The 18,521-nt window shown below is 43.5% G+C and overlaps 3 protein-coding genes across 7 annotated transcripts in view; 2 read left to right on the forward strand and 1 right to left on the reverse strand.

Moving 5' to 3' along the window:
• The window catches only part of shroom4 (shroom family member 4), a 47,581-nt gene extending 40,125 nt beyond the window's left edge, over window positions 1-7,456 (reverse strand). For 2 of the 5 annotated variants that reach the window (XM_029526557.1, XM_029526559.1), the window contains exon 1: window positions 5,205-5,560. In XM_029526557.1, the coding sequence (XP_029382417.1) occupies window positions 5,205-5,327 (123 nt within the window). In that variant the 5' untranslated portion in view covers window positions 5,328-5,560. Of the gene's footprint in view, window positions 1-1,753; window positions 1,850-5,204; window positions 5,561-7,436 lie in introns of those variants that run through there. The other 3 variants (XM_029526558.1, XM_029526562.1, XM_029526560.1) reach the window with 3 other exon arrangements.
• A 1,381-nt stretch (window positions 7,457-8,837) lies between these two features.
• On the forward strand, window positions 8,838-11,063 carry bmp15 (bone morphogenetic protein 15). Its single transcript, XM_029526667.1, has 2 exons — window positions 8,838-9,162; window positions 10,084-11,063. The coding sequence occupies exons 1-2, from the start codon at window positions 9,033-9,035 to the stop codon at window positions 11,061-11,063; spliced, it is 1,110 nt and encodes a 369-aa protein (XP_029382527.1). The 5' UTR covers window positions 8,838-9,032.
• A 4,643-nt stretch (window positions 11,064-15,706) lies between these two features.
• leap2 (liver-expressed antimicrobial peptide 2) lies at window positions 15,707-17,913 on the forward strand. The gene is made up of 3 exons (XM_029526578.1): window positions 15,707-15,930; window positions 16,027-16,190; window positions 16,423-17,913. Exons 1-3 carry the CDS (start codon window positions 15,853-15,855, stop codon window positions 16,475-16,477), a joined length of 297 nt encoding a protein of 98 aa, XP_029382438.1. The 5' UTR covers window positions 15,707-15,852; the 3' UTR covers window positions 16,478-17,913.
• The last annotated feature ends 608 nt before the right edge of the window (window positions 17,914-18,521 follow it).

The raw sequence follows: 18,521 nt of genomic DNA on the forward strand, positions 1-18,521 counted from the left end.
ACACAAAGGAAAAGAACACAATGTAAGTATATAACTGATTAGTTTACACAAAGAGTGTGTGTGTCCATGTGTGTGTAGGGTGGGGCTGGAATGTTCCTATCTCTGATCTGAGTAGCCTTTAGCTGTTTCTTTAAGGCTATGTCTGGAGGCTGACACACACACACACACACACACACACACACACACACACACACACACACACACACACACTTGGGGGAATGTAGTGGACCTATTCAGAAGCTTCAGGCTCCTAAAACTGACCCACCCACGATTATTTACCGCCCCATCCCACCATCGCTCGATGTGCTGACTCCATCACTTAGTCATGTTTCTATTCATTCCTGATTCTGCCTCCATCTTTCTTTTCCTTTCGTTTTGCCTCAGCGTGTTGCTCCGGCCCACATCGGAGAAGATTTTTAAGTTATCTTTCAATCAGCTTTGTGCATAAACATTTGAGGACAGATTTATTTCATGTGGTGGGAGATTTTACCTAACAATGACAACTGAAGTAATGATCCACAACATCTGCCAGCCATCAAAGGTTTTACCATCAAGTCTTTATAATCTTTGGGTGTAGAAGTGCATTGTGGGTGCTGTTTTGAATGGCTGACACACATCGGACAAGCCGTGGTCGCAATAAACTTAACTTAATCTGGAGATAATCTGCCTCCAGCTGCTGTTTTTCTTTATTTTAATTTCATCTTCACTTTCTGAATCTTCGGGTTTTGAATTTTGGTAGGACGTCACTCTGTGTTCTGAGGATTTGTTTTTCATGTTTTTCTGACACTTTGCAGGCTAAATTCTTAACTTGGTAAATCGGGTTAGGGTTAGACACAAATCTGTGTCTGGAAAGCAAAATGCATTATGGGAAGTGCATATGGGCTTTATGCATTAGTAAAAAAAGTCTTGAACAAGGTGAAGAAGCAACAGGAGCAGATTTCAGATGTTACCTGGATGAAAATAAAAATGACGGCTTAGAAAAGATGCTGCTACCTGCTAAGTTGCTAACCAGCTAGTCAAGGAGGAGGAAGATCAGTGGACCAGAATCCCAGCGAACTAGAGAGCCACCTGATGTCTCTAAAACCTTTATTTCTCAGCCTCTGAAGCAGACAGACACTAAATAAAAACCACCTGCGACTTCAGGTCTTTGGCTTTTATGTAAAGCACAACAAGGCAAACCAGTGATTTACAGTAAAAGTCAAAGGTCTCAGCTCAGAAATATTCTTTATTTGCCTCAGAAGTGGTGAAAAATGACCACAGATGTTTAAATGGAGATCTTTGTTCTGTCTGACCCAACAGCTCATGTTTTCTGTTCCAGAAGCAGGAACTGGGAGCTTTTTTTTTATATTTTTGCTTTATAAATGGCTCAATATGATTTAATGATGATGAAAAAATAAACTAAATGTTCCTGTATTCTAAAAGTCTAAAATGTGATTTCTTGGAAAAATGAACACATTGGTTCTTTCTCTCCCTCTCTCATCAATATGCTCTATTGTGTACTAAGTTGCTGTGTGACATATGTTTTTGGTTAGTTAGGACAGTTAGGAAAGCAAGTCAGGGCAGAGGCAATGGAAACACACACACACACACACACAGTAGGGACAATAGCATCTCTATCTGATGGCATCCTCATCTACCCCCCGCAGAGAAGATTGCTACTGGAGGCTACCTTTACAGGAATGCAGAGAACACACACACACACACACACACACACACACTGCTGTTTACGGACCCAGGACATTTGGTTGCATACCTTCGACCACATGTCAAAACATTCCGTTGTAAAATCCCTGAATTTCTGTTCCTGTCAGCAGCAGTGGGATGAGAGGAGGAAGATAATCATCTTCATCTCTGCTGCGTGTTCTGGCCAAACTGAGCTCCGACCTGAAACAGACTCTGCAGGAACGTTTCTGCAACAAAAACAGCAACTGCGAAAGGAAAGTCAACCACAAATCAAAAACAACGAAAACTCTTTGGGTGACTCATCCAAAAAAACACTTCATATACACATCGACGAAACTGTCGAATGAGATAATTCAGCATCTCATTTAGCTTTTATGCCTCTAAGGTTACCAACTTAATTAACTGGCAGAAAACGTAACTACTTGGCTATTGCCTTTAAAAATTAGGTGATAACAGTGCATAACTGAATTTACAATTGGATTACTTGACTCACTGGCTGATAACTTGCCAAAAGGCTAAAGACTCACATGTTGAGCAGATTAAACCCTCAACTCACAAATCAGACGACAAGAAAACCCAGTACTCAGTTTGGAGAGTTACATCTCCGCACCCATCCACACACATACACACCCAACAGTAGTAATTTGTTATGCTCCTGGAGGAATGTTGACCAAATGGCTTATATCCCTCTGCTGTCTCAGACTGGGAATGCCACCCTCCCCCCCTCCGGCAGCAGACACACACTCAACAGGACCACGAACACATTCCCCATAACATGAACCTCCTGAAAAGGCTGCTGACACATTTAAACACTGTCTCTTACACACAACTGCCCCAAAAAACAGCATTAACTATTTAACGGAGGGACCAAAAGGACGCTTCAGAACAACGAGGTCCAGTTTATCTGACATTTTGCTCCATTCAAAGGACGAGGCGTCCATGCAGTGTTCTGCTGTCCTGACACCTTCAAACGTCAGACTGATGCCCGTCTATTTCTTTAACTTTCTGAATCTGACAGTGTGACATCCACTCCGCTGAGACTGAGAGACAGCCAGAGGGTCCTCACTGTGGCCCAAACCCTGATTTACCTGAATCCTGGGTTTAACCCTAGACTAGTCATCAGATGACTTAAACTCAACAGATATTTAGAGAATGATCATGTCAGTGAGAGAAAGGAAGGAAATCCCCAGATTTCAGGAGCTTTCACCAGCAAATCTTTCAATGTTACTTAAGTGATCAATGCAGCAGGATTGACGTTAAGGACTGTGAATTTCCCCGAGGGATCAGTTAAGTTTTATTAAAAATAGACACTAAATCTACCTGATTTTTCTATTGAATTTAACACAAACACACACATTTGTTCCTCCCTCTCTCTCGGAAGTGAGGGGATTATGCAGTCCATTCAAACGCTGAAAGCTCCGTTTGAAGGCTGATGGAAACTCTCACCCTCACTGAACCTAAAACACATTATACACTCATGTCTTTCTCACAGACACAGACACACACACCTCATCTTTACCATTCCTCTGCACTCCAGTCTTTCTCAGCTTTCCTTCAAGGATATAACACCAAATCATTAAACACTTTTCTGCACCACGGTTCCCAGTTCAGAACACACCGCCAGGACTACTTCAATGTGTGTGTGTTTCTGTGTGTGTCACTGTTTAACTAGCCACTGGACACAAAACCGCCAAAGACCACGGTTTTGATTTTTATCTCCCTTTGCAGTCCCGGTCACATTTTCCCAGGGGCTGTGTTGCTGTGTGTGACTTAGTCTCTGTGTGTGTGTGTGTTTCCAGATGACTGAGCCAGGCTTTTCCATTCCCCGCTGTGGAGCTGTGGTGAATATGGATGCACACCAGCCAACATTTACACCACCGCTGCCGACACTGCTGCAACTTCTCAACAGCGTGGCGAGAGATATTGGGAGAAAGAGGAAAAGAGAAAGAGGGAGAACAGAGGTTGCATGTCCCTCAGCCTACTTTTGCACTGGACTGAACACACACAGAAGGAGAGGAGAGACCACCCCCAGCAGAACACACACCAATAATTACTTGCAGTAATTCAAAAGACACCCTCCTTATTTCCAGCAGCTCACCGCCCGCAGCGTGAAACCGTGAGAAGAGGCTGGGAGGAAACGGCAGCCCCCGCCACTTTATCGCACAGGACGGGGTCACGTCGAGATCTGTAAGCACACACTACATCTCCTACAAAGCCTTGAAACTTCCCTAACGCACACACCTGAAAGAAAGCGCCCTGGAGACACAGCAGCAGAGTCAATCTGCCAACTCGTGAAAGATGCTCTCAGTTGATGCTGCCGCAAAAAGGGTCAAAGCTAAATGATAAGGGACAAGCACACACAGAGAAACAGCAACATTTCTTTTCCAGGGTTCCCACATCCCACACAACCCCAACTGGAGTGCCTTTCGTCGTCTGTCAACACTTGGGGCATTTATTTTTTTTAACCACCCAGTGAATGAAGTAACAGGAAGATGAACAGAGGCCGGGGATCCCCCTGTGGGAACCCTTTGACCTCCAAGTCTGAGGACCGAACTGCTGCATCAGATTATGAAGGGAGGCTCATTTTTTTTTTCTTCTTCATAGACTGTGACAGCTGACAAACATCAACCAGCACCGGATATTTGCTTTAGCTATGGGCAATAACTTTTGACTCTCTGCTGAAGAGGAAGAGAGTAGGAAGGTGCAGGAGGGAAAAAGCAGATTGTGAAAAGTTTTTTTTTTTTTTGAGTTGAAAAGTTGAAACCAAGTGGCCTGCAACCAGACTGAAATGAGAGAGTCTAACAAGTCTGCAAACTCACCACAACTGCTGCTTTTGCAGCGCTGCAGTGTTGCAACGACCACAAACTTACAAAAATACAAACGATCCTATGCAAATACAACACTAAAACAATAAACATATATAGAAACATTGGGACACAGTGCAGTGTGAACTCCAAGCACTTTGGACTCTCATAAATATTATATTATAAATGTACTAGTAGTTGGCTGATGTGGAGTTCAGTCATAACTAATAACTAATAACTAAAATATGTGGGAATGTTTAAAAACAGTAAAAAAAAATCAATCACAATACACCGGAGCCAAAATGCAGATTTTTCCACACATCTGAGAAACTGAGGGCATTAAAATGAATTAAAAAGGCTAATTAAAGTGGTCGGTTTTCAGTTAATCAAGCTCTGAGTGGATCTGAATGTGCAGATTGATCAGTCCTTAGAGAATTAATCGCCTTCATGTGAAAGGACTGATTTGATTATTTAAAAGCAAAGAAAGTCAATGTGTTGATTCAATTATTTACCTAACATGAACTCTTGGACAAAAGCTGGAGCATTTTGCATTATTTGAGCTGATTTTAGGCACCTCTTCTGCTCCTGTGGTGGATGTAAACACCTTATATGTGTAAAGTAACGTGTGTTCATGGCATTCCGGCGGATGTGAAGGGGTGAAGGGGCGAAATGAGCCCTTTTGGGGCTGTAAATGGGGGAGCAGCCGGGCTGACTGACCTTGGTGATGATGAGCGGCTCGCCGTGCTCCAGTCCTCCTTTCAGGGTGAACCCCCAGGGAGCGCCCCCGCACAACTGGACCTGAATGTGGTGGAAAGAGACGAGCTGTTCGACCGTTTCCATCCTCTCACCGCCTCCCGGTCCGTTATCCGGCAGTTTCTCCTCCGCTCTCCCCGTCTCTGTCTGCCCCGCTTCTCGGTGCGTTAGCCCCGGGCTGAGTCGTTAGCTTAGCTCGGTGTAGCTTAGCGTTAGCGGCGCCGGTGGCGGTCCCTCGGCTTCTCCATCACCGCTGTAACGACAACAACGGACGGACGGAGGGATGGATGGAGGGATGGGTGGAGGGTCGGGTGGATGGAAGTGCGGGCGGCCGGAGGGAGTGAATGGAAGGAGGGGGAGGGAATAAAACTTTTCAGTCCGTGTCGACTTCGTAAAGTCGCCGCCAACTCGGTGCTCCCAACTTCCGGTCTCGGAGTTTAACGGTAAGGAAAAAGTGGTCGTTAGCGTTTTGGGGTTTTTTTTACGATCCTGATCTCGCTTTGTGTTTTTCGTTTATCTTTGCGGGTTGGTTAGTTTGGTTTCACTAACTAACAACCTGCTAACTTAAAACATTTTTTAATCAACGCTTTTATTTTATCAAAGTGTTTCCGGTGTTAATGTCGCGCGCTTGACGCAGGCGCAGACTTCGGGAGAAGTTTTTCCCAAAGTGTGAAGCCGGGCAGGCCCCGCCTACTTTTCGAACGGCCGGGATCTGATTGACAGAAAATCCGCCCAATAGCGGAGAAGTTCTGGATACGTGTGTCCAATAGGAAGCGTCGAGGGGCGGGGCTATCTGGACAACAACCGCTGTATTGTGAGCGTCAGGCAGACACAGAAGCAAAAAGTGAACTTTATTACTTCATTTTCATCTCCAGAGCTATTTATTACATCTTATATATCACATTTACTTACTTTTTCATATTCTGTTTTGTTTGAAGCCTTTTGATATAATTTTTGAAAGGGCTTTCTGCAAGATTGTTAAAATTAACAGCCTTTGAATAGCTGCATTTTTCAGACCCAAATAAGGTTTGAAAATTGAGAAACATTTTCTTTGAAGCTAAATTGAAAGAACAGTCCAAAGCCAAAGACACACACTCCATGACGAGCTGTCCTGCGTGATGTTTCTGCTGATGCAGATGGGGGATTTAGACTAGAGCTGTCGGGATTTGTTGACATTACACTAAAATTGTGATCCCAAGCTTCTTGGTCACTCTCCGTGGATCTCAGAAGCAGCCACACCTGAATCGGGATTGTTACACAGCGAGCAAACCGCTGGAATTCATTTCCTAAGTAGAAGAAAAGATTGCCAGAGCCCTCATCCATCCATGCTGAGGTTTTGCAGGCCTTCAGTATGTGCACCTAGAGGACATGAGCCTCCAGGCCAACAACAACATTCAGTATCACGTCCCACACATTTCTAAAGCCTTACCAATCATACCAGTCTGCTCGTCTAACCACCATATTAAGACTTATTTAAGCACACAATTGCTAGCTCTCACAAGTGTTACATAAGACAAACTTGCTGCCATTTTACTTAATTTCATGCTCTGGTGATAATCAGCTGTAGTTACACAATTTGTGTCCATTTATTCAAGCTCTCCTAACAATTTATTATTAGTAATTATGTTTCTTTAAGTTATTCCATAAGCTTTATTTAGCCCTAATGGAGTAGGCGGTACATTTGGCAAGTTGGTTGATGTTATGATGATGGATGACGCAGTTAACGATGTCTTGGGTTCCATGATCTATTACTCTATCTTTATTTATTCATCCGTCTCTTTTATTTATGCTCTTTATTTAAACAAAACCAGCCCAGCACAACAGTTGGACTCATTCAAAGATGCAACATTTCAAGAAAACACACAATTTTTGGGTTTCAAAGTTAAAGATAAGCTAGTTGCTTCTGCTTTTATTAGGAAAATCCTGCCTGAAATAAACACTGAAAATGTCTTTTAGCCTCTAATAGCCATTTTCAGTCTGTCTCCTTTGTAGGTTTTCCCACAGTCTGTGTGCAGACTGAGGAGATTGAGATTGCAGATAATCACTGTTGTGGAATGCCCCCACACTGCAGTGTAACTTATTTCAGTGTGTGAATAAGTGACTATCTCTGTGTGTGCCAAGAAAAAAAAAAACTAAACAGATAGGGAGAATCAAAGAGGAAGGGGAGATAGATGTGAACATGCCCAGACGTCTCACCTTTCATCCAGACCACGAGGAGCTTGTCCTGGTCAGGACCGTCTCCACACCGGTGACTGTCATGGCCAGAGGTTTTATGCTCCGGGGATGTCGTACATTCAACTCGTCCCTGTGTTCCTGTATAGAGAAAAATTCATGCAAAAGAAGCTCAGTGATCCCAAAGGCTTCAAATTATCCAAGTGCAAACAAACAACATAAGGAAACACTGCAATCAGACTTTCAAAAATAGCCAAAGTGTGGGAGTTGTATAACAAAAATAGCCCCACAGTACAAAAAGAGATGCAAGACGGTAGCAAAGACGAAGAGAGCAAGTTCCAAATTACAACTAGCACTGAAACTGAGTCATGTTGCTATCATCTCATTGTCTTTTTTTACACCAGGGGCACAGACATGTCACTTTTTATCGACTTTCTACGCAGCCACAACATGTTTTACCATTCTAGTGAAGTTTTTCTTTGCTGGTGGAAGCTGGTCCTGTTGTGTTATTCCACCACCTGATGGCAACAACATGACCAACAAAAGACCTAAATATTTACAAACAAAGCCCGTAAACCATGATATCAAGTTCATAAAGACCCTTTCCTGCACAGACAACACTCACTGATCAAGATAACGCTGGAATAAACAGATTAGAAGATTAAACAAGTGAAGATGGAAAAGTTCAAGTTTTTAGTCTTGTTTCAAAAAACGCTGCCACAAATTTTTCTATGTATTAATTTTGCTGACTCCCTTAAAATGAAGACACATGATGGAAATTCTGGATGCTTCAAATATTCATAATCTCTATAAAGCAGGAGAACATTTTTATCAAATTTAGTTGCATCAGAATCTGAATACTTTTTAGCTCACCAGGAATAAATCTGGTTGTATTTCAGTTTCTCACTTTTAAACAGAAATGTAACAATAAAACTAATAAACATTAAGGTAATTTAATATATGGACATGAGAGACAAAACAATATGTAAAAATATGTTTTGATAGTATAATCAACAAGAAAACCGCAAAGAAATTAGAAAATTGCAGCTGTGGCAAAAAATGGTAAAATAAAATAGCTAAAAAATATATAACGAGTAATTTTTTTGTAAGTAAAAGCAACCAAATAAAGACAAAATAATGAACGAATACAAAAACAAAAAAACACAACCTCACAACTAATTTTGTATTTTTGTGACCTTTAAGCACCAATCACGTGCCGGCTCGCGCATGCCCGAAGGGTTAATTGGGGTCACCGTCGATCTCAGGAAGTTGATTGCCCTCACCAAGATGGCGGACGGACAGGTGAGTCTGCAGATCTCGCCCCGGCCGCGCTGAGGCTGGTTCACAGGTGAAGCCTCTTCGGTGGAGCTCGGTAGCACCGGAGGTTTTTTTTTTTTTTAAAGACCGATCATGCAGCTCGTCCTGCCCTGTTTTATCCTCATTTTGGGCTCCACCTGCACCGGAGCCGCCTCCGGGCTGAAGGCCGCCGCTCTCCGCCGCCTCCAGCCGGCACCGAGGAGCAGCCGGCGGGGTCAGCAGGGCGCCCACCACCGGCCCCTGACGGACGAGCAGGACGGGGACCAGAGCCTGGACCAGAACCGGGACCAGAACCTGAACTTCATGCTCAGTCTGTACCGGAGCGCCGCCGGACCGGAGGGAAGACCCAAACAGCACCGGAAGTTCGGCTCCAACACGGTCCGGCTGCTGAGACCTTCGGCCTCCTCGGTTCACTATCTGCCGGCGTCCGGAGGTGAAAATACATCTATTAAAATGATAAAGAACCAGTTTGTTCATCTAAAGTCGAACCGGAAATGATTTATTTTGGAAAGGTGTAACTTCACATACATATCAATGAAGAAACCTTGTTGTGTTGAAAATGCTGCTTCCAAACACGTTTCAGGGTGTTTGCTGTTAAAATTAAGTGCTAAATCTACAATAAAAAATGGCTTCCACTATTAAAGCTACTAAAGACCAAGAAGAACTAATCAGATTAATATAATTAACTGTAAGACCCCAGCTAAATGTGGATTAACTGATGGTCTGGTTAAGCTCTGGTTTAACTTTGGTTAACCCCTGGTTTAGCTCTGGTTTAGCCCTGGTTTAGATCTGGTTCAGCCCTGGTTAACCCCTGGTTTAACTTTGGTTAACCCCTGGTTTAACTTTGGTTAACCCCTGGTTCAGCCCTGGTTCAGCCCTGGTTTAGCTCTGGTTCAGCCCTGGTTTAGCTCTGGTTCAGCCCTGGTTTAGCTCTGGTTTAGCTCTGGTTTAGCTCTGGTTTAGCTCTGGTTTAGCTCTGGTTCAGCCCTGGTTCAGCCCTGGTTCAGCCCTGGTTCAGCCCTGGTTTAGATCTTACATATTGGTTTAATTTTCAGTTCATGTTTTTGTCTGCACAGTAAACTGAAATATAATGTTGCTGTGGATGTCCACCTGTGTTGGACGTTCCTTTGTGTCAAGGTTAATGCCTCAAAAGAATGAGGAAACACTGATGTGTGTGTTCCTTTTTAGCACATTCCTGCAGGAGAATTACCCAGAATTCATAGCATTGTGGGTTTAATTTGGGGAAGAAAAGAGCAAAGTAGAATTGAGGCAGTTAAGCAGCGAGCCTGAGAGGAACAAACCAGGTGCTGAAAACATTTCTGTTCTATTAAACGATTCTTCATCTCTCCTCCAGACCATCACTACACCTTCACAGTGAAGTACAACCTGGACGTGCTTCCGTCGGAGCAGCTGATCAGAGTTTCCTTCGTCCACCTCAGATCTTCATCTTCTCCCTCCTCCTCTTCTACCGCGACGTCGAGCGCCGCCCGGGCCGTCGAGCCACCCCCCCGCTGCAGAGCTCAGATCACCTCGCTCGGCCCGGAGAGCCTGGTCACCATGGAGCCGCACGAGCAGTGGACAGAGACGGACATCACGGAGCACGTCGCCGGGGACGTCCTGCAGAGGAAGGACCAGGGCGCCGAGGCACACCTGACACTCACCGCCAAGTACTGGTGCTCCGAGGCAGACAGCAGCTTCTGGGGGTGGTGGACCCGTTTTAGTGGGAGACGGAAAGAGGACGCTCACCTGGAAGTGCCGTCTCTTCTTCTGTACTTGGAAGAGGAGAGGGAGGTGAAGGACTGGATGGGGGAGCTGTTGGGGGCTGAGGGGGAAGACATCATGGAACGAATAGGGCACCCATCACGCCGCCGCCGTCGCTCCAAAGACTCGTCGGATGCAAAAGATTCTTCGCTGGACGTTCTGAAAAATGCCCCCACTTCCTCCTCCTCTTTCTCCACCTCCCACTCTGGTTCCATCATCTCGGAAATCCCCAACTACAAACGCAAAACCAGCACACCCAAGAACCGCTGCAAGCTCCACTCGTTCCGCCTCTCCTTCGACGAGCTGGGCTGGGGTCACTACTTCATCGCCCCGCCGGTGTACAACCCTCGGTTCTGTCAGGGCGACTGCCCGAGGGTGCTCCACTACGGCTACAACTCCCCCAACCACGCCATCATCCAGACCGTCATCAACGACCTGGGGGTCGGAGACGTCCCCCCTCCGTCCTGCGTGCCGTACAAGTACATGCCCATGAGCGTTCTGGTTGTGGACAAGAAGAAGGTGGAGTACAAGGAGCTGGAGGACATGGTGGCCGAATCGTGCACGTGTCGCTAAGGACTCTGGGAGCCGAGGAAAGAGACTAAGATGGGGGCAGAAATTACGGGTTGTTTGACTGATCTGCAGCTCGGCGGCTGACCATAATGACAGACTGGAAGGGGGAAGTTGTTGTGGCTTCAGATCTTCACCATCCCTGTTAAAGCACTTTAAAAAAGGCAGCTACTGACTGTGAGCCAGAGGCCCTGCAGCTACTTCCTGTTCTGAGCGATTGTGTCATTGTGATGTGTGCGCACTAGATTTCATTGTCACTATAATGTAGTTCTGCTGAGATAAAATGGGCAACTTCAGACGCCTTTTAAGCCACATGAGAGAAACTTAACACGATATTAGTGGTAAATTGAATACTAACTAAGCTGAGTATGAATTCCGGGGTAACCTCACAAACCTGATTAACTTCATGGGCACCTTTTTTTTAAAAAAACAAAAAAAAAAACCAAACAAAAAACTCAACGGTCAACTAATGAATCTTTTCTTTCTTCTGTCTGTGTATTCATCCTTTTTTCTTTTTTCCCCTTTTGCCGTTCTTTTTTAAAACCTGGATGTCAGGACTCTTATGTTCAGCAAAATAAAATGAAATAAAATATTTGTGTGTTTAGGAAAAAAAATGGTGATAATCTGACGCTGCTGTGAGGCCACAGTCCTCAGTAGGACATTAAAGCTTAAAAACAAAGTATTTTATTCGAAAAGAGGTCGGCCACGTCGGATGTAACTGTAAAGGCCTTGTGATGTTACAATTCTGCTGTTTACAATCTGAACGTTTGCTTTTTGTACGTATTTATAATGGGAGGGTTGTCTGGAGGAAAAAAGTACTGCTTTTGGTAAATGAATAAGAAATAAAATGCATGTTTTCTAAAACCTCATTTTCTTTTCCTTGTTCTTGTCCATGTTTCTTTTCTTTTTTTTTTTTTTTTTTTTTTTTTCCTCCTCCAAAGATCAAGATTGAACTTTCAGGGAAATCTGTACAAGCTAAGAAGAAAACAGGTGCTGTTTTGTAATGAGGTATTGAAAGGAGGAATTAAATTTGTGACAACTTGAGGAAAAAGATGAGCCACAAACCTGAAGTTCATGTCTTTGGATTGTGGGAGGAAGTCGGAGAACCAGGAGGGAACCTGCAGGAGAACGGTCTAGTCCAGAGCTCCTGTCAGAGGAAACAAAAACACTTATCAGGTGAGCAAACTTTTTTTTTTTTTTTTTTTTTTTTTTTATGGTTCACTGTTAAAGAATTCATATTTGTATGTCAGGAGTCTATTAAAAAGTCTCAGCAGCTCAAATTTGTCCCTAAGTACAGTAATTAAAAACAAATATTAATGACCTGAATTAGCATCTTCTGGAAATGTGTAACATGAAATGGATCCCTTCCTTTGAGGTTAGTGTGGAATAAAACTGATGCATTCATGTAAGATGTCCATAAGGGGGCGTCGTCCACTAACTGATGAGTCTGGTTTGTTTCTGACTTCATGAAAACAAAAAGAGGAACCTTTTTATCTTAGAAGTCTCCAGGTTTGTCTTTGTCTCTCATTCCACCTTGACCTCAGAACGTCATGAAGACACGTATAGATAAGCAGAATTAAAAAACACTTTTATTCTTCTTTCCTTTTTGTTATTGTCGCTTCATTACAATTTTAACATTTCTTTTAATTTCATTTGTATAAATGAAATGAAACTCAAAACATTTCCACACTGACTAACATCAATCTGTAAGTCAGCCAGTGTTTATATTGTAATGATCCGTTTTCAAATGTGAGTCCTGCTCGGCATCCCAGACTGATCTGGACTGGCTCTGTAAGTGGGTGAAAGAGAAGCCATTCCTTCAGCACTGTTTACCCTCAGTGGATATCTGTGTGAGCTGACTGAAGCACAGACACGCAAATGGGTAGGTAAATCACCATGAGACGACTTCAATATTGTAATAATTCAGTTCTATCATTTCGTGGGCTAATATAGTTAATGAAGTTTTATTTGTTTATCCGATGTTTGCAGATATACAATGATGGTCTCAGCGTTTCATAGAAACATTCATGAGGGAACTCAAAAGTCAAAAGTCCTTAAGTTCAAAAAACGTGCGTTTGGTCATAACACTTAGTAGAAACCCAAAACTTTAACCTAAATGTCTCGAAGGTTTAATACCGGTGGTCATCAGTTCAAGGCTGTAACTCCTGATCACACATGAGCATCTCGCAGCAGAACAACCTTTCCAGTGTTGATGATCAATACCTGTGTGATTCAGACACTGGTTACTTTGGCACGCGCAGATTCTTTTACACATCTCTGGACTTTTGGCTTTTTCTCTGCAGAAAATCTAAAAAGAAAAGAAAACAAAAACAGTGTGAGTATTCTGCGACAGAAGCACGAGAGATAACTGCAGGTTATTTGGATGAATTTTAATACACATTCAAAGTAAATTTCATGAGGAGATTTCTGAGACATAAATGTAAATGCAGGCTCTGCTGTTTAATTACTGACTGACGGGAAAGCCTCAGTTTTCCAGGACGTACTCATCTGAGGGGTGTTGTGCGTCTGAGTGTGGTGTTTTCTTCTGTGACACATGTTGTAATGTTCTGAACTCCATGAAGGAGAAAAGCAGATTCCCATAAATGACCTCGTATGAGTCACCAAGGCTGAACAGGAAGTATGACGGTCAGCCATGATGGACAAACATGTCTGCCGGTGGTTCTTCCTGTCAGGTTGTTTGTATTTAGTGTTCGTGCAGCCCCGTGACTGAGTGGAAAACGAGCAGCTAATCGTCGGCTCACAGAAGCTGCAGCTGCTGATATTCAGCATGTTGGCCTTATAAAAAGCTGAGAGGCCCGTCCACCTGATGAGGTGACGTCTGCAATTGCTCGCTCTGTTTGCCCAACAGAATTATTCTTCACACCAATCAAAGTTTAAAGTCCGGCCATCACAGGACGGATTGATGGCTCCTTTTTTTCTTTCACGAGGACTCTGGACTGACTGCACTCAGAGGGAAAGTGGCCGTCAGTCCACCGAATCCAAAACCTTCTGCGTTTAGTTATGCAACGTGATCAACTGCAAAAAGTTGAACCAAATCAATAAGACAGCAAAGATGAATCCACCTGACAAGTTTATGTCAAAAATCTGAAACGTCTCCCTCACTCTGTTAAACTGCGTACGAGGAAATGATCATTCAGAGTCACTAAAGTTCAGCGCCTGTCAGTTCAGACTGAATCTGTGTGGGGAAATTTTATCTGTATGTTTCCAGAACACTCAGATTTAAACAATCATGTAACCTGCAAAGAAATTATTATGACTCCCCCCCTTTTTTTTTTCTTTTTGCAGAAAAAGGCAAATAAATCAAGCAGAAAGGCTGCTTTCAGTCACAGAAGGTTATATGACTCCTGACTGCGATAACAAGCATCATAAACCTCGTGTGAAAGGGTGAAAAGGATAAAGTCAAATTTAAAAGGACGAGGTGAATGCTGCCTTTGCATCTGTGCTGCATTAACACAACAGACACACTCTGGAGAGGCTTCAGCCCGTCAGCTTGATGAGTCAGCCATCAGTGGTAATGTGTCACACAGATGTCGGGAGTTGATGCTGGACGGGATTCCTGCCAGTCTCAGTCTCCTCTGGAGGCCTCTCAGCCACCAACAACCTTACAGGAATCAGAGCAGGAATTTTCCGGAACGTCCATCCAGCATCCGGGATTAAATCAACCGTCCTTTCGGGGACTGTTGAAACATTTGAGCCTCAACCGAAACATCCACCGGCTCCGTCTTGGCTCAGGACTTGTGGTTGACCTGATTTGTCCTGAAAAACAGAGAGACAGCAGTTTGAATAAAACATGACATGGTTCTTTATTCATTTTAAACAGACAAAAATGACAGGAAAGCAGATGAAAGATGAAAACAAACCTCAGTGGATGAACAGACATGCAACAAGTGGCTCAGGTGCACAATTAGCAAATGTCACAACTTATTGACTCTTTGCACTCAAGATCAGGAAAACTTCTGTCATTGACCTCAGGACTGGACTTGATGTCCGGTTCAGTCCTGTGCAGAGGAGCTGCTCATATTCAGCTCAGCTCAGTGAGGATTAATGAACAGAACGAACACACAACTCACCAAAACTTTCAGTCTGTCATTATTAAGAAAGTGCACAGTGAACTTTTAGAAAAGTATTAATAATTCAGTCGGACATTATATTTTTTCCATTTATATTCGTACCACTTTGGGTCACGTGCGCTGTGTTAACTTTATGTAAAGCTCACCTGCTGCCATGTCGTCCATATTGTATAAAGGTCGGGGGCCACAGTGCAGCACACTCTTCTTATCGCACTGTAAGTTCATTCACACACGCACACATGCACACACAGCTCCCATAACTTTGTCATCACGTGTGCAGTGTTATTAACTGTAATGTGTGTTAGAGTCGACACAAAAAGTCTGACAGTCGGAGAGAATTTGACCTCATTTAGAGAAGCGGCTGCTTTTCTGCAAACCCATGAAGTCCTATTTGGAGAAAAAGGCGGGAACGAGGGGCGGACGACAGCGAGGTCTGTGACTGCTCCTCTCTCTCTGTCTCTACCTCCCTCCCTCCCTCCCGCCTTCCTTCCCTCCCCAGGGATCAGGGCCTGGCTATATAAAGGAGACTCCAGCTTTCGCCGCTGGCGCCACAGCTGAGTTTGCTGAGTCAGGTTGACTCGAAGAAGCCTCCAAACAGCAGAAGCTTGACCTTACGGGCACATTGGACTTTGGTCAAGGTTCCTGAGGGAGCGCTGGAAATCAGGTGACCTACAGACTAGAGGAGCAGCAACTCCATCCTGAAGATGCAGGAGAGACTTTTGGGTGGCCAGAAGAAGGCAGCGGTGGCGCTGTGTTTGGTGCTGTTAGTGCTGATTCAGCAGGTGAGTCGTGGTCACCTTGGATGGGCACAAAAAACTTCTGCTGATTGTTTCGTTTCCCATTTGTTACATGTTTGTACCATTTTGTGTTTGCTCCAGGTGTGTGCAGCACCGCTGGACTCCCAGGTGCAGCCCAGCGGGGGACGTGGCGTCCAGGCCCTGAGGAGGACCGCCCGGATGACCCCGCTGTGGAGGATCATGAACAGTAAACCGTTTGGAGCTTACTGCCAAAACAACTACGAGTGTTCGACGGGACTCTGCAGGTAACACACCAACAAACGACCAACTGTCGCCACCTTCAGGCAAAACCACGCCACTCCATCTTTTAGCATCGTCATCCAGCACATTCTGTGATAGAGACCTTAATGCAGAACAGCTCATTGTTGGTGCTGTACAAAAAAAAAAAACAAAAAACAATCAGTTCGTTACACCTGAAATAAGTTTTGTGATGTCAGTGGTCTTACTGTCTTTCTGTCTTTTCCTTGCTGTCTTCAGGGCAGGACACTGTTCCACCTCCCAGCGTCCCCTCTCAGAGCCCGTCAATTACTAGACGTCCATCGTGTTTACATCAGCGTTCAGCCGTAATCCCTGTGATGACTGGGACATGACTTTAACCAGGCTTTTTTTGTATTTATAGGTGCCAATATGTTTTGTGATGATTCTAAAAGTTTATATGGATTTATACAGCACATCGTTTTACCAAAAAGACCCCCCCCCCCCAAAAAAAAAAGGCACATCAGGGGTTAATTCACTGCTCCACCTATTTAAGAGAACAGGAGGTGGACTGAGGCAAAGGGTAAAGTGCAAAATACTTCATACTTGATATTCTCCATGTTAGGCTTTGGTGTAATCAGAGAGAACGGTTCTCAAGACTATTTCTATTGCTAAGGACCAAAATCTTCCAGCCTCAATCTCAAAGCTGAGACAAAGAGAAAGTTTTGAATCTCAGCTGCCTTCAACTTGTTCATTTTATCAGCAAAGAAGCTTCTATTGTGCGTTTTGCAGGCAACTGAGAAATGTAACTTTGATTGTTGATCTGTTGTTGAGACTCCTGACCTTTCAATGTGTCCAGACTGTTCGATAAGCCCTCACTTCGCCGCATCCGCCGATTCTGAGCTGCAGGGAAACGCAGAGGAAATGTTGATGTTACAGCTTTAAACACATATTGAACAACGTATTATCTAATTTAAGACACATTTTTAACACACACATATAGTTTTATTAATTAGTCACACATCAAGCCAAAAATAAATATACTAAAGAGCAAATGATCAACACAAAAAAGAAAGAAAAAAAAAAACTGCCTTTAAACACAAACAGCGTGCTTTGACTTCCATAAATTGTCATTGGTGCTTGGTGATAATTAACTTTTTATTCAAACTTCACAAACAGAGAGCTGTTGTTGTTGCACAAAGGGGAATGTCATCATCTGATGGCGAAGCGAAGCATCAAGAAATAATAGGGAAGCAAAAGGCTTAAAGGAAAATATAGTTTGAGGTAGTTTGAGGTAGTTTGAGGTAAAAGTCAAGAAGAGTGGGAGCAGAGGTTACAGAAAACGAAGAATGTTGAACTTTGAAAGTGAAAAGTGAAGTTTCTTCAAATGGAAGATAAATGAACATTATTCATTATTGGATGTGTACTGATTTTATGTGATGTCATGATTATCTCATCCTTTATTTATTGTTGCCTTTTTGTTGAAAATGCCCATTTAGATAATTTTATTTGTTTACGATATTTGTTTTACTATAATCTGTCACCCTGACTGGATCTTTTATTTTTTTATTTTACCAGCATCTGTAACCAGAAACAACTCGGTCAGAGCGATCACATATTTCACTTCGACTCACCTGCAGAGTTTACTTCATGCACAGAACAGGTGGTTGCCGATATTTTCTAGACGTTTTGAGAAATGCTTGAGTAGGATTGCACTTTTAAACCCCAGTTATCTTTGTACTGTGTATTATGGACTGTATGTACTGTCTTAAAGCATAAAAAAGAAAAAGAAAAAGTTTCTGACTCACTTTCAACTATTTTTTGTTCGCCACATTTTATCCATTTATTGCTAACAGAAAGCATGCAGATCACCAGATTTTATTGAAGTCTATGGGAAAATATCCCTCCTCCTCCTTTTAGGGCTTTCATTAATTTGATTCGGTCTTCATCATGAAAATGACACGTCAGCTCCAGCAGCACTCCTGTGACTCATCTGACACATCAGCAGCAATAAAAACAAATTATAATAATAAAACACAAAGCTGGGATCAAATGCATGACTCACATACTGAAACCATCTGCTGTCACACTCACAGCAGCGTTCAAAAAGGGTCAAAGGTCAAAGGCCAAAGAGCCGTTGAGCTGAGCCAGGTGTGTGACACAAACTCAAACGCAATGTAAACTCATTTTCACCGACGGGCCGCCTGAACTTGGTGCCTCTTTCTCCAACTCGCCATCCATCAAGTGCCGTCGTCTGGCACTGCCTGTTCTTCGTCTTCTTCTTCAGCATTCTGTTGTGAAACGGCCCGACCTTTCCTCTGCTGCTTCGTCCGTCCCTGCCTGCACAGTTCAAACAGAGGAAACTGAGATGCTTAAATATT

The sequence above is a fragment of the Echeneis naucrates genome, chromosome 18 (genome assembly GCF_900963305.1).
Source record: "Echeneis naucrates chromosome 18, fEcheNa1.1, whole genome shotgun sequence".
Lineage (NCBI taxonomy): Eukaryota > Metazoa > Chordata > Actinopteri > Carangiformes > Echeneidae > Echeneis > Echeneis naucrates.